Raw genomic sequence first — 23,434 nt, 5'->3', positions numbered from 1 at the left:
AGTATGATATTTTCACATTCTGTGTTTATGAATGTGTACCAACTGAAACACAGGAAGTTTTGTCTGAACATGCTTCACTGTGAGGGTGACCCAGCACTGGCACAGGTTGCCATGGAGGTTGTGGGGCCCTTGGAAATATTCAAAAGCCACCTCGACATGTTCCTATGTAAACTGCTCTAGGTGGTCCTGCTTGAGCAGAGGGGGTTGGACCACACAATCTCCAGGGGTTCTGTTCATCCCTCAACCAGTCTGTGATTCTGTGACAATGTGTGAAGCCACTAGCAAAATGTTATTAAGGAAAAAGACATCTGATGCATATAATATATCAGCTCATATTAAATTACACAAAATTCACAGTGTTTTACTATCAAAGTAAGTGTTTACACCAGAAAAGCAGAGATAATTTTATTAGGATGACAACAAAAAAGGGATTTAACTTGATATTTTGGAGTTGTTGGTTTTGGTTGACTCTTGTTAGTTCATAGACATAGAAATGAAGGATTTACAACAGTAAGATTCTGAGAAAGTATTAATCAACAATTAAACCAGTATGACTTGTCTAGTAATGGATAAGTGCATGAAAATACTAACTATTTTAACAACAGAAAAAAGAAGAATGAACTTACAGTAGAAAACACTTAAAGTCAGAATTCTGTTTGTTAAGCTACATTCATCATGCCAAAACCCCAGAAGAGATTAAGGAAAGTATTTTAAAAACAAAAGAGAACAGGTTGTGGAAACAGAATAAAAGCAGATCAAAAGACCCCATAGATATGAAGATATGAGCAAAAGAATAAAAATACCATGAATGACTGATGGAGGAAAAGATGAACTGGAAGTGGCAGAAAAAGAAAACTGGAAATAGAATATGAAGTGTAGTACAGAGTTTCATATAAAAATTACTCCGTGAGGAAAAGCCACATCTGTGTAATACTAATTACATCTTCTCCTTATTTTTATCTGTTGATCAGGAAGAACAGAATCCACATAATGTTTACCCATAGCAGTGTGAACATTTAGGAGTTGCTGTTTACCTGTACTATCAAGTGGTGGTAACGTTGGTTGTAAATCCTGATTGCAGAAATCAGTCCGACAGCACTCAATTGTTCGGCGTAACTGCGCTTTAGGCGAGTCCTGTTGAAGGATAATGGAATAAAGTCTCAGATTTTGAAGTGATCAGCTAGGATGGGGGCAGGTGATGCTACCGATACAACACAGCACAGACAAAAGTTTAGGCTATTTTATTAAAAAAACCCCCACAACAATTCAACCTCACTATTAAAGGAATAAGACAACTTCACAGTGACAGAGAACCAATAATCTAATCTCTAACCTTGTGTGCGTACATTGTGTTCTTTTTTTTTATGGAACTTTTTTACTTGGCGCACAGAAAAAGATGGTCCCTACTTAAGCTGCTAGTTCATACACTGCAAAATTTTTAAGTTGGGTCAAATGCAGTTAATCATGTGTTAAATAAATACTGCTCTTAAGACAAAAAACCCAGTCCCTTTAGAAGCTCTTCTCTTGCATTAATCATAGCAGCCCTGTTTGCTTCAAAAGCATCTTCAGCACACTGCTGAGACACAATATAAATACAAGAACAATTCAAGGAGGTTCACCGTGACACCTCAGGTCTCATTTGCAGTAACCAGAGCTATAACTGAAGTCAACAGTGCTTCCAAAAAGCAGTGCTACTTACAGCTACATTATAAGTCCTAGGGATTTAAAATTACATATTCAAAAAAGTGACAGCATTTTAGAGGGGCCAGGGGGAAAGCAACTCAGCTGGTGACAACCTCTGAAGGCTTTTTCAATGTAAACAATGTGACAAAAAGGAAAAAAGCAAAATCCAGTCTTCCAAGGCAATATTCATTTGCCCAGCTAGTGCTATATCCCCATCTCAGACACCATTAAGTGTCCTTTCTGTTACTACTCATTTGCAATGGTTCAGTTCCATTCTCCTCAGTGGTAACTGGCAACATACAAAATTTGATAACTGCAGTTGTACAGTACAGAGATGTAAACTGCTTATGCTGTTTCTCTACATAATCTCTATAGAGATCTTGAATTTTAATATCTCATTTTTTTACCTTGCACTGGAAGTCTGAACCTTCATACTTCATGCAGCCAGAAGCAAGTGTGGGTTCTCCATGTTCATCTTCCTCAATGATAGCAAAGCAATGCCCATTAGTTCTGGAATATACATATCAATTGTGCTTTACCAACATATTTGTTATTTAATATGCAGCATTAGTTGACCACAAACCCATTAATACTAGAACGTCAATATCTAAAAAAATTCTTATTTAACACAGTGGTTGCCATAAAGTTTGAGAATGAAAAGATAGATCCCCACAGCACTTTCAAATAGAACACTGTAGGGATGTTTCCTCCTGAATATTCTGTCTCCTATTTCCTCACCCAGCTTTCAGATTGCCCATATCCAACCATACACCCAGTAGCTCAGAAACAACTGAGGGGATGGAAGAGAGGATACCCAACCGAAAAGGCTTGCTGGCTACAATCGCATAGCTTACAAAACATTCACTTGTGTCTGTTCTTGAAACTGCAATGATAAACTCCTGAAGAGAAGTCCCAGTATGTGAAAGGTGGCTATTTCCAGGTCAAAAGCTGAGCTACACTATTCCCACATAAGCTCTCACAAATACTCAGCTTCTAGTGCAGAACAAACTCCCAAATCCACTTTCTGAAGTTGACAGTAATGAAGACTACATTCCCTCAAAAAACGGGACTGCAACTCCACATTATCTCTTTATAAATGCATTTATTTCTACACTTGAAAATGTCGACAATATTTGTAAGGAATCCCAAATAAGTGTGTGCTTTTAATAAAATCTTAATTTTACAGGTATCAAGTAAATAAAAATGTGTTCGCTCCATCCAGGCAGATACTAACAAAAAGAAATCAAGAAATATTTATTTTTTGCCCAATTTTTTTTATTTAAATGAATGTAAAGAAATTCAGATTTGGGAAGCATAATGCCATCAAATACTCTGCACAAATGCACTGCATTAGTGTTATTAACTTTCTAACAGCTTTATTATCAGAATAATAACCTATACAGCCGTTAGTTCAGAGACAAAACCGGAGTAAGGCCTATTCTCACTGAATGCACTAGAGGGCGATAAAAAGTAAAAAATAAACAAAAGGAATTGAAAGACAAACAACTGGATAGTAACTACATTTTTTTCTAGGTGCACAACTATGCTTCTAAAATACTACCTGTGTTTACATTTAAAGAGATACTAGTGTTTATTCCACCTCCTCGGGTTCCAAAAAACCTGCTTTATCTGTCCAGTGACAGCTTTACAAAGGCTTAATATTAGGTGTTAAAGCAAAGACTTAAATTACAGTAATATGTTTTCTACTATGTAAAAAAGAAGCAAGGGCCTTAAACATAGAACTGCAAACAAAGAGAAAAAAGGAAAACCAAGGACATGTCACAACCTGAAAAAAATATCTTAAGCAAGTACATAATCAGCGTCTGAATCTGATAGGATCCTTAACTCCTATCAAAGTTAAAACTACCATCCTGTCCCTATGTGTTCAGAGGCTTTTCTTTTTCTCCCTTGTCTTTCCCTCATGTTCTATAACTAACAACTAACAAACATGTAACAAGAGGCATTCCCAGTAAATGGCTATGTCGCTAACATTACCTTTTGACAACTAAGCAAGTAGGTGGTTGTATCAGTATGTAATTTAATACTCACCTAATTATAAAATGCTACAGGTTACGTAAAACCTCAGTACTTCAAAGCAGCTGCTGGGGGCAAACTGGTCAGTTGCAAATGGTTCTAGGGTAAGGTGAAAGCAGTATTGCTTACATAGAGATGACCCGTGTTTTAGTGCTCAGCTCTCCACTGAACCAGTCAGTTTCTAATCAATTACAGTCACATCACCTAACAGAACCCCAGTCAGTGCTCCAGAGATAGTCTGCTCTCAAAAAGGCAAAAAAGTGAGCCTCTTCAAAGAGCCTCTGCTATCCTGAACAGAATACTCACATGCATGTGTTATTAATAGCATCATCTGGACAATGTCCTGAGCAGTAGCACTTAAGAAAAGGTAAGGTGTCTTCTGGAGCCAATGTTACTCCATTTGTTTGTTTCTTTTGGTCAGGATTTGTCTTCATTCCTGTGCCATGAAGCATGCTGTCTGGATTTTTCCCTAGACATTTAGAAAAAAACAAATAGAGTATTTTTGCACCTCTCTGGTAACTGTTCAAGAGCTTTACAGGCAAGACGTGACAGCAGAATAATTATGTTAAAAAATACAAGACACAAGAACCTCTCTCCCAAGATTATGGCAGAAATTTCAGTTAATAATTTTGTTATAGAAACATACACCTCAGGTATTTTCTAACAGCAGAACTTCCAACCATAATCAATATAAATAGAAAGACAATACTTTCCCTTTCTGAGGTGGGGCAGAAAAGTAGTGATGTAACTGGTAAGAATTTTCTGAAGAAAGCCTCTCATTCAGGTGTTTAGAAAGACCGCTTGATAACCACAACAGTGTAATTTTATGCATGACTGAATGTACTTAATATGCAATTTTCTAATTTTCTGAACCAAAGTAATTTTTTATGGATTCACAGTCTCATAGAAGAGCAGTAATAACTCCAAAATCTCTTGGGTTTTTTGATCTCTGTATACATTAGTACTTCAAAAAAGAGCTAAAGTAAATCTTGTTTGCAAATTACATTTCAGTAAATGACATGAACATCCACACAAATGAGCTTTCAGAGAATAAAAATAGGGCTAAATTACATTCCAGGCAGCCCTCAGTTTCTCAACAGTAGGACAGTTGAGCATCATTTGTTCTAGCTCATATTATTAAAGAAAGTGCTTTTGTTAATGTAGGCATTCAGAAGAAAAATTCCATCTGTTTCCTTCTTAGCAAAGAATATCCAGGAAAAAAAATATCAGAAACCTTATATAACTCATTTGGAATACACTTTGTGACCACTGTATGAGATGAGAACATCCTCATCCATCTCCTCCAGCTTTATCATATGTAATTTTACCAACAGAAATACAAGAATTTCTGGCCCTAAGTCCTCAAGGTGTGAAAGCTAGAAGAATTGGTAACAGACTATCACCTGCACTGACACAATTTGCAACAAGTTGTGGGAGGCTCAGTGCAACACAGGAGAAGAGGGAGATGACAGCTTTTACAAATTTCAGTTATAATTTAAAAAGTGGAGCTCTCACAAATTACCTCTCAAAAATGTTAGTCACAATAAAAAGAATTAAATTTATCTAATTAAAAAGTATTTTGACCAGGAAACTCGTGGTCTTTTTTAACAGATTCTTGTGGCTTCCTGTCAAACCCACCAAACACTAACTGCAAGGAGAACATTACTCTCATATTGTACTTTGCTTGAAAGATGTGCAGAAAAATGTGAATAAAACCCCATGCAGACACCACCCTCTGTATCACTCAATTTTTACATCCAATACATCATTCAGCCAAATGTGTGATTAAATATTAGTGAAATTTGACCTTATTGCTCTGAAAAAAGCACACTTGATGATTTCCTTATCTAATTAATACTGCACACCCAGTGCATTGTCCCAATTCAGCTGTTTCCCTAAAAGTAATGAAACTGTGCCTTTTTCAGATACATTTAAGAATAGATCCTAAGAAAGTACAGCACTAATTTACTTAAACCCTCAAATCACTTAGCCATGTTTTATTTGAAATGTACTTTTCAAACAGCACTTCAGTAATGCCCGAGTTAAATACTTTGGATACATACACTGTTAACAAGAACGAAGGTGCACTGTTAGAATAACACAGAGTTTACCTGTGCAACAGGTATTTCTGATTTAACCAAAAGGAATTCTGCACACATGAAATAGCAGCTTCTTCACCTGTCTTCTCTCTCTTCCTACAGATTTCTTCCCAGCATAAACTGAAAACTCATTTTAATACTGTGCTACAGACATTACACAACAGTCTGTATTCACATTTAAGAATTCCTTACCTGCTCAGAGAACAGGTAATTCTACTTCATATTTAAAGGAAAAGACAATGCATATGTACAAATATTTTCTTTCCTTCTAATTTTGTTGAACTACTAAGGTATCTTTCCTAATTAATGTTATAAAAACCCCTTTGTCTTCAGGGACGTTCCACACGATAAAACGTCTGAATACTTTATGTCTCACTCATATATCTTGCTACCATAAGCAGCAAATGAAGCAGTTGTTCAATTGGTTAGAAGAGAAAGCAAGGAACCCTTAAAGCACAGCTTCTCCTTGCTCAGAAGAGAAAACAAGATTTTTATGCAGGTCTTGGATTTTTAAAGGAGTATTATTCTTTGCAAACTAACACTGAAGCATTCACTACAGTAACCTCTTATACTAAAAATGAAAATGAATAAATTTCTCCTCTTACTGTATCACGATGGATCATGTGACAAGATTTATGAATAACATATACCAAATAAAACCCAAAGTAGGTAACTATTTTCAAAGAACCAGCATTTTTGGATTTTGAACAGTTTGTATAGGCAGATTGTTATTCAAAGCAAAAAAGATACTAAGATTTTATTATCTTCGTAATGTGAAAGAGAAACAATACTCCATGGTAGACTGTTTTTATCTTTCAGGTAAGATGTGAATTGCACCAAGAATGGGGCTTGGGAAAATCACTTCACTATTGCATTTTGATTTTCCAATACCTTAAAGAGAACTCTTATTAAGTGAGTTTAATTCAGTATCCAGAGCAGGAAGAAAAAGGAAAATATTGAGACTGTTTGGGATCATGCCAGAAGAAAAATTTTAATAGCCCCCATTGTGATATTATCCCTAACTGTATCCTTTACTGCAGTACTACAATTTATCCTCAGCATTTCCATAAAGTTTAGTGTCTATCTTCAGATGTTAGGTATGGGAAAGGAAGTTGAATGTCAAAACCAACTTCACTTCCATTTCAACACCTGAGATGTTAAGAGGGCAGATCAAGATCCAAATGGGGTCACACAATGTTTCATTGCTGGTTTTCCTGGTTAATAGATACTGGGTAAACCAAGAATAGTGAATAATGAAGGATATGCCTAAATTATATCTTGCTTCAGGAACTACCTCCTGACCCTCCTGCACCAGTGCTCTTGTTATCCCCCACCTTCAGAGCTCCACCTCTCAAACATTCACACTGCTTTATCTTCCTTCTGGAAGCAGAACACAAAAAGGGAGTATCCCATTTTAGGGATCTTGTGACACTAGACTACTAGATGATGTAATTAATGGCTTCTTTTCCATGACACATGCAGTTGTCAGCTCTGCAGTGCAACTAAACACACATACACAAACCTCACATCTTTCAAAGGTCTAAGTGCCATGAAAAGAAGTTTGCACTGAAATACAGTACGTAGAGTCTCTGTTATTTCCTACCTTCTACATGTAAACTGCAAAACAGTAGCAGCAAATGAACTGTCATGCCCTAAAGAACTTCAAGAACCTGGATCATTTTCAGCCTGTTCATCCAGCGTTGAGAATGATAGTATCATATAATGTATATTTTACCACATTTCAAAAACTTACATCATTCCATGAAATATCAGTGATGGTGAACTGGAACATTCTCCTCATGTAATCACAGTGTAAGACAACAAAGAGAAATAAGCTGCCTGGTCTTCAAGTTCCCAATTAATCTTTTGCTCTGCCCTCTCACAACATTGTCTCATACACACTTCATTAATTTCAAATTTCTAGAAGTGTTAACAACTGTGTCAGGTAAGACATTTAAATGGCTTTCTGTTTAATTATTTATTTTTTTTAAAAAAATAAAAAAGAACAATGCCTGCCAATGTATTGTATCCAGTCCTTACTTGAAAATACAGACTATTCAAGAAATTACTTCTCTTAATCACAGAAAGTAAGTTAGATTATAAGATGTAACATTTAAGGTCATCTAGTTTAAACATCCATGCATGGGCAGAGACACCCCCCACTAGATCAGGTTGCTCAAAGCCCTGTCCAACCTGGCCTTGAATATTTCCAGGGATGAGACCTCCGTAACTTCCCTGGGCAACCTGTTTGAGTGTCTCACCACTCTTTAACTACTTTTATACTGATGTCTAACCTAAATCTCCCCTCTGCCAGCTTAAAACCATCACCCCATATCCTATCACCACCCACCCTTGTAAAAAGCTCCTCCCCACCTTTCATGTAGCCCCTTCAGGTACTGGAAGGCCACTATGAGGTCTCCCCAGAGCCTTGTCTTCTCCAGGCTGATCAGCCCCAACTCTCTCAGCCTGTCCTCATAGGAGAGGTGCTCCAGCCCTCTGATCATCTTCATGGTCCTCCTCTGGATGCACTCCTAGAGCTCTATGTCCTTCCTGTGTTGAGGGCTCAGAGCTAGATGTAGTACTCCAGATACTGAGGACTGCTGAGTAGAGGGGCATCCATTGCCCCTTGTGCTGTCACAGGGCATGACTGAAAAGAGACTGTTCCCTCCTTCTTGACACCTACCCTTCAGATATTTAGATAGACTAATAAGATCCCCTCTCAGTCTTCTCTTCTCTAGAAAAAACAGCCCCAGATCTTTCAGCCTTTCCTTTTAAGACAGGTGTTCCAGTCCATTAACCAACCTTGTGGCCTCCACTGGAGTCTCTCTAGTAAATCCCTGTCCCTCCTGCACTGGGGAGCCCAGATCTGGATTCAAGCTTGTAAACCAATACTTAAATAAAAAAATATTTGTCAGAAGACCAGCTTTAGCAGCCTCCCTGCTGTTGTTCACTGGTGCTTGCTGATGCTCAGAGCTTGCCCACACTGGGCTCTTTTCATCAAAGATTAAAGTTGCACCCAAGCTCTTTGTGTTAGATATGCCTTTCTAATGAAAAAGACATATCCCAGAATTTTTATGTGGTAGTTTTAGATTACTTGTTCTTGCTTTAGGATGCAGAAACTGCAAAATTACCCACTCCAATGAGGACATTTCACCCTTGTGTCTATCACAAGCTTTCATAATTATTTAATATGTACTGCTATGTGAATTAAACCTTAGTACAACTGATACAGCCTCAGTAAAAAACTAATACTCTTAGAGCACAAAATTATTTTAAACATCAGAAAAAGAAACTTTTTGGGAATGCAAAGAAAAGATCTTAAATGTTTCTATAAGCCCTGTCTCTGGCCTTTTAACCATAATTCTTCCTATAGTGCTTTTTTATATATCAAGCCTGTGATCTCCAAAGACCAGGCATGTTAGAGGTAGTCCCATCTAGCCAAACAGGTTCCTAAAAATCACAGCATGTTCCCAGACAATTTGTTTAAAATCTTTTACCACCCTCCAGCTTTCCCAGGAGCTACATCAGTGCTCAATATGAACAGGCAGCCCCTGCCCCCTATCTTCCCAACCAGCAACCCTCAGCCTATGCTTCCACTTCCCCAGAAAAGTAATTCCTAAAGAAGACTACTCTCTGCTCTTATGTATTCAATCTAAAAGCCAGCAACAAGATAATTCTACGTATATTAAAAAGTACACTGTTTTCTAATCTAAATTAAATGGACTTAAAAAAATAAAGTTACTTGACACTAAACATGAAATTAAAATATATAACCTTTAAATAATCCACTAAAATAATTAATCAGACAAATATTTAACATGTTTGCTGCCCATGTGTTGAAGACAGATGCAGCCATTAATTGGGAAAATCACTAATAAATAGAATTACACTGTCCTGAAACAACGGATTGTTTTCTGACAACTCTAAGTTCTTTCTGTAGATTTTAGAATATTTTCTTAATTTCAGATTAGTTTGTATGTTTGAATTTAGTAACTATTTAATCTAAAATTCAACAAATATGTAAGAGTAGAAAAAGTTATACCCTTTCCTATAACAAATCTTTGAGAAAAGAAAGTATGACAGTGAAATCAAATCTCAGTATTTTTTCAGTTCACTGACAGACAATGCCAACTTAATGACATCCATTTTAATATTTATTATTAACATTATTTTAAGATATAACTTTTAATAAATCTTTCTTCATACATCTTGAATGCTATTAATGCATTTTTAGTTAACTAATTCACAAGGACTAAAATACTGATCTTCCATGGTATCTCTGAAGAACACAAAGGTGGGATGAACCACATACCTAACAGTGTACAACATAGCAAACTGACAGTAATGAAGTACATCATTTAGGAGAACATGTTTAAGTATACACTAAATTCTTTACTCGATTACAATTATTAACTAGGTATGCCCACAAATGTGTTATAATAAACAAAGAAAGAACTCTACTTGGAAGTAAAACTGGTTGTCTGAACTAAAAAACCTGCACTGGAGGTAAGACAAAAAGCATCCTTACCATAGTCCTCCACTGCAACTGAAGGTTATCCACTGTTGCCTTAAATGAGCAAAAGTGGATGGAGATGCAGAGCAAGTCTCAGGACTAAAAATACTGCAAAGGCCTTTCACAGTGAGAAAGGAAATGCAAAATACTTTTCTTGAAAAGACTGCTATTAAGCCTAGTCATCTGTTAGCTGTGCTTGTTTCTGATTATCTCTCACTGTAAGTGAGAAAGTCCCTAAGTGGTAAAGAAGATACAATCCAAAGGGCAAGCACTGTGTCCCCTGCTCCATAGTACCAACTTGAGAAACAGCAGCTGCTCACCAATAATTTAATGGAATTTCCCGTTTTTTGCTGCTGTTGTCAGAATATTTTCACATTAATCAACACATGCAGCCACTTGCTTTTTAAAGTTGCCTACTAAGGAATCCTATGCTTGTATACGTATGTCACTCTCTCAGGTCTTCCTAAGTCCCAAAATCCCATTTTGAAGAAGCATCCAAAAAAAGTGAGGGAGCAAACGGTTAAGCTGGGTGCCAGTCACAAAGTACACACACCAGGTGTTTCTGCTTTCTTTCCTTTTCCCTCTTCTTCCTGTAAATCACATGAATTCTCTTCAATGCTTCATTAAATTGGAGAAGACACATTATTGGTTCCTTTATGATGCATTTTTGTGATATTCTGCACGTGTTTTCCTTGTTGAAGTAATTCTTTCCACTTTCAGCTTCCACTTTTTAGACTTCTCACTTTAGATTTCCTCTTTCCTATACAAAATTCCAAATACTTGATGACCATTCCCCCCCTGCACAACTCCTTCGTGTATTCAGGGACAAGCATAGTGACCTGACTGTTTTTCTACCCAACACCCTAGAAAGCAAGCATATTTAATTTGTTTGAAGACAAGCCCTTTAGGCAACTTGCATCAATGAACCAACAACATTTTAGCAAACGCAGCTTTCCCATGGCTTTCAGAACTCACTCAGTATTGATCTGAAAGTCAGAAATATTTCTAAGCCAACACAATTTCTATTTTTTAGAAGCTGAAACCAATATTTTTCAGGGTCTTTGAACTTAATTTTGCTATATTATTTATTAGAAGTAATTTATTAGAACACTGCTGAAACATAAGCATGGAAGAAGTTACAGTAATTTAATTTCAGTTTGGTATATTGGTATCATTATTTCTACTTGTATATACAGAGAAAAAAAATTGTTCCTTCAGTTGCTTGCCTTTGAGTAAAATGCTGGATATTGACCAATGAAAAGGGGTGACAGTAACTTCAGTCAAAGGCATGAAGCCTATCACTCCCAACGTCTTCAAGGGAAGAAGCTGGTATCTTCTGCAAAAAGCAGCCAAACTGCTTTAATATTAGTAGAACAAGCTCCACTGCATAATGTTATGTCTGAGAGTATTTTAGAGTGGTAGGGACCTCTAAAATCAGCTGGTACCACCACCTGGTCAAAGCAGCACCAACTTCTAAGTTAGACTAGGCTGTTCAGTCATTCTGGTGAAGTTCTGACTATCTCTAAGGATAAATATTGCACAACCTCTCTAGGCAGCCTGTTGTAAAGCTTAACCAGATTCCCAGTGAAAATTTATTTCCTAATTTCTAAATGAAACTTCATTTACTTTGATTTGTGCCTGCTATCCATCTAATCACCTTACTGCTACCTGTAAATATTTGTAAATCTGTACTATAGCTACAACTATAGCCCGACAAGGCTACTTCTGTCTAAGTTGATTAAGCTACTTACCAATTAAAAACTGTATATCCACACAGGAAGAGGTATGGGTCTTGAGAATCTCTCTCTCCCAACTTAACTCACATAAAAAGGATGGAAGAATCCTGGATTTGTGTTTGTTGTTCCTTACAACATTGAGATACTTGCTGCAATGCCAATGCTTCAAACTCAGATCTCTGCTCTTCCCCACTCACAGAATACATGTGCGCATGCATAGATACACACACAGAGTCAAACAAGCCAACCATCAGCTCTTCAAGCACACACCTAGAAATAAGACACTATTCTGGGCCCCCACAGGCTAAAGCAATGAAAGTGCTCAAATAACTTGGCAATTATACAGGAACACTTGTCCAGTTTTGGAAGAATTCAATGATACAGAAGCCTTCAGTGTGCTCATGGTAGCCTCTTGAAGTGAACCCCAGGGGAAACTCAAAAGGAAGAATGGCAGTTTTGAGTATCTTTAACAAAGTGCAATTCTGCACAGACCCAGAGAGAGGACTTCTGCTCCATAAAAGCTTAGCTGTGAATGTGTGGAATGGTAGCTGAAAGACCTTAAAGACAGTCCTCCTTGCACTGAGGCACTATTCATTTAATTTGGATCTTAGTGCAGTTGACAGCTCATCCCTAGTCAATTTCAGGTAAATATCTTCAGTGTCATTTATGTTTACTGCTTAATAAAGGTCAGGGTTATGTCTAAGGGCACAGTCTTGTGCTCTGCCTAAGTGCTTCCTCCCACCCGGGCTGGAAGCTGCAGCAGTTCCCAAATACACCTAGGCATTTGAATACAAGAGTATCAATACTAGCACATGGGAAGAGGCAGAATCAAGTGGCAGGCCCATTATACATTTGATGCAAGTCTGCTCTTAAAATCTGGTCAAGCTATGTACCAAGCACAGTCCTGATAGTAGAGACAGCTCTGCTAAGCCCCGTAATCTAATATTGCAGGTACACACCAGAAACAGAACATAAAGATTGTCATTTGGGTACTCACCAGGCTTCACCTCTCCAAATTTTAATGGGCTCACTGAATTGTTATTCTTGAAAATAAATAGCTCAAAGAGTATCTCAAAATAAAATTAAACACTAAGCAGTTAATGATATAAATACAGAAAGAGAATAGGAAACCTTTTATATTTTAATATTAAAATGGCAGTACCAAGTTAGTCTTTTCTATTTCCCTTGAAATAAACTGGAATCTCCATGTACTCAAACATGAGAGAAGTGTGCAGCTGGGAGAACAAAAAGTCTTACACAGAGACCAACAATGTGCTTGATGGACACACAGAGCACTCTACTGTTCATGTCCCATACATGGGAATGTGGTACCACTAACAGCTCAGATACCATTCTGCTATTCTGACTGTGGTACCACTAACAGCTCAGATACCATTCTGACACTTCTCACAACTACAAGCAATTACAGAACCAGATCTGCCAGGTCCACTTGCTAATGAGAAGGAAATAATACTGCAATGGATTTTCCCACAAACTACTTATAATCTTTATACTTGAAGCTTGAATTCCTGATAGAGCATGAGACAGTCACATTGGTCAGTTCCCAACACCTTTCCCCAGTTGGTCAAGTTAAAAGAGATCAAAGATGCACACATAGAGGAAAACTAAATTCAGAAAGTCAAACTTTCAATTCTGCTGCTTATATAACTTGCTCCAGAGCGTACTGTGCATTTTTAGTATCATCTCTATTGAAGCATTTGCTAAAGTAGACCTAATCTATAATCTATACTACAAAAACACGTCCTCCTATTTAGGGAGGTGTCTATATGGTATGTCAGGCTGTAGAAGACGAAAAAAACAACTCCAAGCCTCAAATGAGAAAAAACCCTACCCCAACCACTGGAATACAGATCTCAGGTACAGATGAAAAATACACACATATTTTAACAAGATTATTTACCTTGAACATGGAGAATGACAAGCAGGTAGGCTCCAAGCAATCGCTCATAAACTCGCAATCGTGTCATTGTTCACTTTTAATCCTTCCTGTGCAAGGCAACTGGCCCTTCTCCTTGACAAACGTTTAGTCTGTTCAGTGAAGTCTAATACAAGATTTGATGCTTGACTACCAGAATGCTTTTGTAACTTTTCCAACTTCGTTTCCTGAAAGATACAGTAAAACAAAGTGTTAAGAAACTCAGTGTATTTCTAAGTCAAGGAACCTCAAGATTTTTCATCACATTGATCATAACCATGTGACTGCAAAAATTAATTAAAAAGGCATATGCTTATTAGGATTAATAACTGAGAATACAAAGCATCTCTACTATCCAACTGAACAGCACGATTCTTCAGAAATACACGCTTTCGGTAACAACTCACAGGAACGTTTCTACATTCCTATCTCATCACAGACAAATATTTTAGACTCACATACAGCTATCACAGGTATTATTCAACCCATTAACAAGTAAATTGGTTTGAAAACAATTTACTTTACAGAAATCAAAATTAATATTTAGTATTTTTCTTAAAAATTAAACTCAGTGTTGACTTTCCATAATATTGCAGGGAAAAAACCCAACATCCTGATGACCCACCAATAGAAAAAAAAAATGCCTGCAGAGGAGCTATATTACAATAAACATGCATACTATCTGTTTGATGAAAGCTAAATTTGGACAAAAATAGTTCAGTTACCTAATTTGCTCACAATGTTATTTTTGTCTTATAGAATAGTGCTACCCTCTTCAAAAAACTAAAAAAGCACAATCTTATTTAACATGTGAATGAAGAAACTGATTTCTCAGTATCAACTATTCCAGTCCTTCTTCCTGTAGACTACTACATTATATAGTGTTTTCTGGACAACAGAAAGTTAGCTCAATTCACAACACCAATGAGCACTTATTATTAATCTCTGTTAATTCCAATTCAAAATACTGATATCCTTCTTGATTTTCAAGTTTTATTTTAATCAATCCCTCCTGAAAAATTATGCTACTATATACACACACCATTTGCTCAAAAAATAAAATATAAGTTTTCACTCATCCAATGGTTGAACACACAGTGAAGACAGACTAATTGAGTAACAGGTTATTTTTCAGACTGCAGTAGATGTGGTTACTTTCTGTTTAACAAATCTACAGCAATTCATGAAGGAAGCATAAGTGGGCCTCAAAGGACTAAAAATCAGCTTGAACACCTAAACAGTTAATTGCAACAAAGGCAACGTTGCAGGAAGAGGAACAGAGGAGTGATTTTGCCTTTCCTCAGCAGCCTCTCCTTTCGGTGGGCTCGACCCCCTGACCCCTGTCAGCCTGGCGCTGCTCATGAATGCCAGGGCTGGCGCTCGCCCGGGGATGGGCTGCAATTACTGCTGCTGGCCCCTTCCACCATCAACAACTCCATCTGTCTGTCGGTGAGACCCAAGAACTTTTCATTTTAATTAGTGCTTCCAGGCATTTAACATGGAGGCATATTAGCAGCCCAGCTGGGACGTGTCTGTCCCTTTCAATTCCGGCAGGGTTGGGGCAGGCTGCCCCGACCCCTGGCCTACTTTTCACACCTCCCTGGGTTCTCCCTAACCAAGTGACAAAGTGCCTCCCTGCCAGAGGAACCCGGGGCCAGCCACGGGATGGGCCCCTCCTGGCTACAGGAAGGCTGCTGCCACCCTGGTACCTGTCACAATTACTGCCAGGTTATGGCAGAATGGTCTAGGAGCCACACACTTTGCAGACATCCTAAGCACTAGTAACTTCAAAATAAACTTCCTGGCAAGGCAGAGGTAAAAGCAGCATGATAACAAAAATATTCACTCTCTTCAGTGTTTCCTAGTCACAAGAAACAGGACCAATTCTGACAGCTGATGGGGAAAGTCCTTCTAGTTATAAAAACATCAGGGCAGCAACACAAGCACATAAGGATTATTGCTTCCTTCCGTGTTTCAATTGTAATGAGCTTCAGTCCTTAATAAAACCACATGGAAGACAGAAAATGCCAACAGCTTGTATGTAGTAAAACAACAAGGACTTTATTTACAGTATTATTTTTATTTACAGTATTATTTTTGCAGTCAATCACAGAAAAAAACCCACCCCATTAATAGTCAGCATTTAAAAATTATTTCTCTCTGTCCGCTCCATAGAAGTTTCAGTAAGGAGCCAGGCTTTTTTCAGTGACGTCCAGTGATAGGACAAAGGGCAATGGGTGCAAACTGAAGCATAGGAGGTTCCATGTAAACTTTAGAAAAAATTTGTGTCACAGAGCACTGGGACAGGCTGCCCAGAGAGGTTGTGGAGTCTCCTTCTCTGGAGACATTCAAAACCCACCTGGATGTGTTCCTGTGTGATGTGCTCTGGGTGATCCTGCTCTGGCAGGGGGGTTGGACTGGATGATCTTTTGAGGTCCCTTCCAACCCCTAGGATTCTGTGATTCTGTGATTCTCAGTCTTCCACATTCCAAGAGTAGGAAAAGTGGTGATCTTGCTCCCCAGTTCAATCAGGTAAGACAGCACACTGGCTCAGGAACTTAATGTGCAAGGTGTGTCTACCACTGCACTACACACTATGTTACAGAAATCAATACGAAATTGAAGAAAAACCCAACTGCAATTCACTTGCAATTTCATGGTGATTTTTGTTCAGTGAGACAATCTAAGATGCTTTTCAAAATTGTTGTCCAAGCCTATCCAAGAATTACAACTCTCTAATGCTTAGAATCAATATTTTGCACCTGAATCTTCCTTTCATAAATATTTCACTTTTCAAAGCTGTATCTATAAGTAAATATGTTTAAAATGTAAACAAAAACATGTAATAAATTTAAACTGAGAAAAAGTTGTTATAATTCCCCATTTAAAAATCATTCTAATTTGATAATGCTTATCAACATTTAAAAGAATACCTCAAAAATGGAAAGTAAAACCCAGCAGAGCTGCAATCCCTTTTCCCCTGAAATGCACATGACACCTTAATACTATTACTTGAGTTATCTTCCTGATGCCCATACTGTCAGTGTCAAGTTTGCCCTTAGCCAGGAAAGCTCCTCAGCAGGCTGCAAGGCTGGGGCAGACAAGCACTGATGAGCCTTGCTGCACCATGGCACCCATGGTAACTATGAATCCTTGGCAGGTGAGCTTAAGCCCCCAATGAAAACCTAGTGATTTAGAATTAAAAGTTCCAATATGAACTTAACTGCAGTGGGGACACATCCTATTCTACAGCCCACACCACACAAGCAACAAAGCTGTGTCAATACCATAATGTGGATGGGTTGAAGCATTTTTTCAGTCATCACAGTAAAATTCAGGAGAGCTTTCTTGCCAGAAGATGTTTCAGGTATTTTTAACCCATCCTTTGAACTATTCTTCCTTTTTCTCAAGTAAGTTTCTGAGCTAAACAAAGAAAATTAATTGTCTACTTCTCTTCTGCAGAAACAGAAACTATTTGAAAATATTTCCTTCTTAAAACCACCTGGCACCCCAATATAGCTACATAGTTTAAATGTTAAAAAAAAATAATAATAAAAAATTAAAAAGGACTAGTTGTTCTAGTGCTTCTTACAAATGCCACACCCCAAAACTATGTGGTTACGACCTTCCTATGAAAATATCTTTCACTAAAAACAAAACAAACTGTAACAACAAAAAAAATACATTTGGCAAAACTGAAAGGGCGTACCAAAACCTCTTCTGAGCCGTTTCTGTGTTCCCATTACACAGGAAGACTGACAGCCCAACTAAGGCACTCTATCTAAAGTAAGCAACAACTGGAATTTCTCCAAAATCTGCCTGATATTAAGAGTGTAGAATCACACAACTAAATTACTACTTCAAATGTGTTAAAGCACCAGTTAACCCCTGGAATGCTACTCAGCCAGAGTGATGTTGAAGAAATTCAAACCCGTAAGCCAATCAGTTGACTTCAAAGCCCTCAGTCTCCCTCTTTGTTTTCTATCTTAGCCATGAAGTGTCAACCATAATCCATTAAAACGTATTTGACTCATCAATTGTAACACCCAATGTAACTTAATATCTTTCCTAAAAATAGTTTATTGAAGAAAATGCTTTTGTTATTAAAACTGTGTTCTGAACTGGAACTCAGCTCTGAATTCATGGCGCTATCACGGCAGTCTAGCCCTACACTCCCTATGGCTCCAAACATATGAAGCTGAAGTGTGCAAGATTTGTCATATGGTCCAGAACGACTCTGAAAGCAAGGAGTTCAGTGGTAACTGCTCTTTAGATGTGGTTCTGTAATAATATTAACAGCATGATCCCCAAAGCAAATGAGCTACACTGTCCCAAATTTCCATAAAGACCGATAGTGCTGAATGTAACAAAGACAGTATTGTTAAAAGGGGAAAATATGAAAAAAGAAACATCAGACTCCACAAGAATTAGAACATTAAATCCATTTCAAGAGAACATGTTTTAAAACATTTTCAGCAGTACATACAATACCAAGTAAAAGTATTTTCCAAAGCAAAGCTGAATGACACAAAATGTTTCTCCCATGTGTAATGGGGGCTAGAGGTGACTGAGGTGACCAGCCTGTTACCTCAATCACACACAGTTTTGAATGCAGCTTCGAAGTGGAACAGAATGACAAAGATAAATTACTGGACTGTCAGTCTAAGCCAGTACACAACAACAACTTTTCTATTAGAGCTTAAAAAAACCCTGACACAAAGCCAGAAACAAAATTATGACTTTGGATGAAGAAAAGAGGGATTTGTAAGAACAGTAAAGAATTCACTACAGGGCAGACAGCAAGTAGTTTCAAGAACAGAGATTACTAAACGTAGTTCAAGGACCTTAAACCTTGTAGTTCAAGGACCTTGAGTTATCCTTTTCATTGATGAACTACACACAAATAGCAAAACTTTAATAAACCTAGCTGACAAATATGAATTATCAATTCAGTTGAGAGTTTTTGTTCAGGAAGATTTGGATCACTAAGTACTTAAGTAACAGAAATTGAATGAAATATGACAGCATGAAATGAGGAAAGTTACACATATTGAGAACTGTGAAGAATTTCTGCTTCACATAGACCAGGTATTGCAAGAATAGGAGAGAGCTATGCCCAAGGACTCAAGTACATTAACACATTACAGAGTATCAGACACATCCATGGGATGTTGCTGGAAAAAGAGACAAACACAACTGCAGAATGTCTAAGGGAAACTTCCCAGGGGAAATCATAAAACATGAACAGCACAGAGACAATATGACTGATGAACTCAACATACGCCTAGAAGGGCTGATAATGCTATCTGGAGAACAGGAAAGCCCTATGAATGGAGACCAAAAAAAAAAAAAAAAAAAAAAAAAAGCAACATAGCAATAAACAGAAGGAAAGAAAGATGGCTATTCAACTTGAAGAAAATTGTTAGTTCAACAACAGTTAGGTATGGATTGGCCATTAAAATGTATTTAGATCAGAAATTAGAAGACAATTCCTAACTACTAGTTAGAAGGTTCTAGGGCAGATTTTAAAACTAAATAAAGTCCAAACACATAATTAGTTGCTAGTTTACAAAGGCCATCATCTCACGTACCTGCAGGTGACACGTCAGGAGCAGAGTCTGATCCAGGTGAGCCCTTACAATTCCATTTTGTTATTCATAATACCAAAAGAGCTATAGTTAGCTTTCGCTTGTTCCAAGTAAAATTTAACCAAATCCATAACACAAAGAACATTTAAATAAAAGTTTCAGATTCTGAAATTTCAGATTCATCAGTACTGTGAGATTCTGTCAAATACTTTCAGAAGCCTACTTCTTACATGTGTTTCTATTATTTTATTGCAAGGCATGCCTACACAGGTATTAGAAAAGTGTCATACTGAAACAGCCAAGCTAGCTATGCTTACGTGCTGCCAACTATGTTGTTAAAAATGCAGGTACATCCACCACCAAAATCTATGAGAAAGCATACAGTTGATAGAGAAGACTGCTGGCTATTGCTGCATGGCCATCAACAAAAACTACTTCATATAAGGCCCTATTTGTTCAGGCACTATGCTGTGCAAGCTCAAAAAAATTAATTCAATTAAACCATGAATTGTATTAGAATTATTAAAAATTAGTGACTGCATAAATTTAAAAGCCAAAAGATGGTGTAAACTATTTCAATCTTCTTACTCCCTGTACAAACTGCTACAAAAAATGAAATGTAAATGAAGCACTTGTGTCCATAATACACTACTTCAAAAACTGAAATGAAAAAATATGAGTTCTATAGGTAGGACATCCACAATCACACGTTTCTAACACATGTTATAACCAACAGTGGTTTTGTTAATTCAAAAAACATGAGCCCCAAACAGCTGCTTTCTGCAGCGAGAGAGTTCACAGCCCTTACAAAAGGCCTTCCTATTTTTGAGCAGCTGGAAGAAAAGTCATCAAACCCCAACCTTGGATACTCTAAAAGAAATCTTAAGAACTGAAGATTTCATGCTCCTTGCAAATAAAAAATGTGTGTACATTAAGGTAAATTTTAGAAGCCAAACTCCTAAATTATGATATATCTGTCTCATAAACAAAATTGTTAACCATGAAGAAATGAAAATCTAGCTGCTTTTTACCATGCCTAGTACAATTAGATAATTGGGGACGCCACTCATTGGACTCCTGAATGTCCATCTTACTGTTACTCTGGCATTCCAATTAACTAACTGCTAGAAAGTTTCTGCCATTAAATTAACAGTAATGAAATTCAGTAAAATTATTTTCCCACTGCCATCAGTTATTCAGATACACTCTAGTGCGTTACAGACATTACACATCCTCTTATTGCAGCATATTCCAATAGGATTTTGCTATAGAATTTTTATTCCCCTTGACCCACTTACCCTCTTTGAGGTCCATCACTTTGGTGATTAGTTGGCTGAGAGCTTTTGCCCTTAAGACAACTGGCAACCGACACCCATGCTCCTTTTACCATAAATGACATCAACTTCAGCTATTCTACCCAGAAGCTATAATTCTTAAATGTTTTTATTAGCTATTTATCATTTTTGCTAGTTCCTCACTGTCATACAATGTGAAACAAGGAGAAAAGTCTCCACATGTAATACATTCCATCTCTAAATCTAAGAAATCCAAACTGGGAATGTAACTTAAAGCTTTTAAATTTTGTTGGGAAAAAATAAAATAAAATCATCACTTAAAGAATGCCTTTCGTTCACTAAACACAAACAGCAAGATTAAAAAAAAATAATGTAAATTGTTTCAAATTCCATGCTTCACTACTGAAAATATTATGGCCACACTATAGTGCCTACAAGACCTATCACATATTTTGGCTCTGAATTACAATTATTTTTTACAAACAACATACCTAGGCTGAGAAAGGGAAAAAATGGTGCCTCAATCCTGAATATATCCTTTAGTCACTTTTAAAAAAAACAACAATGGACCCTAAAATCAGGGCTGGTGCCTTTAAAAGTATCAATGCTTTCATAGGAAGGGTTTTTAAAGTACAACATCCCTTTCAGCACCGTAAAGAAGACTAATGAGTGTTTTCACAACCTTACAGTAATTTTTTCACAATTTAAGGACAATTGTTCATTAATCTATGTCAAAAATATCCTCAGACCAAAAAAAAAACAACAACAAACCTAACAGAGTAATCTTTTCTTATTAGATGCCACGGTCTTAGCTTGGTTCTGTTACACCTATAACCTTTGCCCAATCTGGAAAAAGAAATTCACAACCACTTCTCGCTCCAAAGCAACGGTGATTATGCAAATTTTAAGACTCATGAAGAGTTCTCCAGAAACGGAGTTTGTGTTCGGTGGTTACAGAGCATATTTTTCATTTCATGGTGCCTAAGTAAAACAGCCTGTCTTGCTTTGGATAGAGAATTTAATAAACAACAAGGCGTGCTGTACAAAATCGTGCTTTTCCCCCGATGGCAGTGACATGCGTTTCCCCTAGCAGAGAAGGGGCAAGGCACACAAACCCAAAAGCCCCCCAGCCCCCTCCTCGGGCCGGCCTGCAGCTCCAGCTTCCAGCACCGTTTCCGATCTGAACATTTTGCCCACAGGAGGGTAATGTAAGCTCATTTCTAAGCAGGGGCACGTTGCTAAAATCTGCGTCTCTCCCCCAGCACACTGCTTAGAAAAAACGGTTACTACTTAAAAAAAACACATCGTTTGAACTTCAGTTTTGGTAAAAAGAAGAAAACAGCAGCAACAAAGCTGAGACAATTCAAGAGGGTTTCTTCGGGGTTTGTTCTTTCGGATTTTTTTCTTGTATAACATGAAAAATTGGCTTGGAACTCCTTCTCTCCCTCTCCCCTTCACTTCCACTCTCAATTCTTGTTTTCTAGGTAGTAAGATTTTGTAAGTAAGTGTTCTGGCCAGCAGCCAGCTCCATAAGGAAGGCCCCTCCCTCCCCGCGCAGCCCTAGGCGCCTGCCCTGCCTGACATGCTTTTCAAGGCGTGCTAGACTGCAGAGCAGACTTTCTGGCTCCACTTCCATTGTTTGCACGCCTGCTTTGCTCCTTATCCAGAGCGTGGATTAGCATAAGAATACTGTCTTCCCCCTCTGCAAGCCAGCTCCCTTCTAGACCTCTACCCCTTAAGAATAAACGTGGGGCTGAGTTTCTTTTTTTCAGGTTTTTCTCTTCATATCCTCTTTTCCTATTCAAGACTTGTAAACCCCAATAAAATTAATTAAATGCTTAACAAGCAAGGCTGACAAAGCTCAGAAATACCCGATTGCATAGAATAATAATTACCAAGGTCAAAAGAGTCAACTCAATAATGCTATTGACAGAGCCCTCACTCCTCACACTGAGGTTGTGGGTAAGATTTTAGCTATTAGAGGATACCCTTTCCAAATTGAGCAGAGAATAAGTAAGTTCTAGGAAACAGTAACAGAACAGAGACCTCAAATGCTCCCTTTTTTTTTTTTTGTTCTTGTTTTTATTTTTACCCCTGGAAGATGGAGTTTCAAATTATTAAGGACAGACAAAGTATTATCAACACAGCCCTCGGCCAAAAACACAAACAAACCCTCTCCAAACTGCAAGTAGCAATGCCTTAAACACGGGAATTGCTGCTGCCAACTTAGAGAACTGTAAACCCTTTCCCTCTGGTATCTGACCAAGACTCTACCGTGTCCCTTGTAAAGCAAGTGACATGTGATCCAGTATTTAAAAAGTCGAACAGAAGAGCATTTCACAGTAAACTGCTTGCCCTCAAACGTTTAAAACTACTAACACGGACTTTTTTTTTTTTTTTCCTGCTACCCCGGAGATAACTGGTGTCCAAATGAATTCATACACTGTTTTGTGAACAAGGTAAAAACACACTCACAAATGCTTGCACACTTCGTAAGCAAGCCACATAATTTTTAAATAATCAAATCAGCACTCCTCACTGCATGACAGT

At 37.7% G+C, this 23,434-nt stretch overlaps 1 protein-coding gene across 2 annotated transcripts in view; it reads right to left on the bottom strand.

Moving 5' to 3' along the window:
• Positions 1-23,434, bottom strand: part of BMPR1A (bone morphogenetic protein receptor, type IA) — a 39,327-nt gene that overhangs the window by 5,956 nt on the left and 9,937 nt on the right. Inside the window, exons 2-5 of one of the 2 annotated variants that reach the window (XM_010001120.1) lie at positions 13,987-14,189; positions 4,024-4,186; positions 2,091-2,193; positions 1,035-1,134 (exon numbers count right to left, since the gene is read on the bottom strand). In XM_010001120.1, the coding sequence (XP_009999422.1) occupies positions 1,035-1,134; positions 2,091-2,193; positions 4,024-4,186; positions 13,987-14,053 (433 nt within the window). In that variant the 5' untranslated portion in view covers positions 14,054-14,189. Of the gene's footprint in view, positions 1-1,034; positions 1,135-2,090; positions 2,194-4,023; positions 4,187-13,986; positions 14,190-23,434 lie in introns of those variants that run through there. The other variant, XM_010001121.1, reaches the window with a different exon arrangement.

This window comes from Chaetura pelagica, unplaced genomic scaffold (assembly GCF_000747805.2).
Source record: "Chaetura pelagica isolate M959 unplaced genomic scaffold, ChaPel_1.0 scaffold346, whole genome shotgun sequence".
NCBI classification, from domain to species: Eukaryota; Metazoa; Chordata; class Aves; order Apodiformes; family Apodidae; genus Chaetura; species Chaetura pelagica.
Note: the sequence above shows the minus strand (reverse complement) of the source record. Positions and strands in the feature narration are given on the sequence as shown.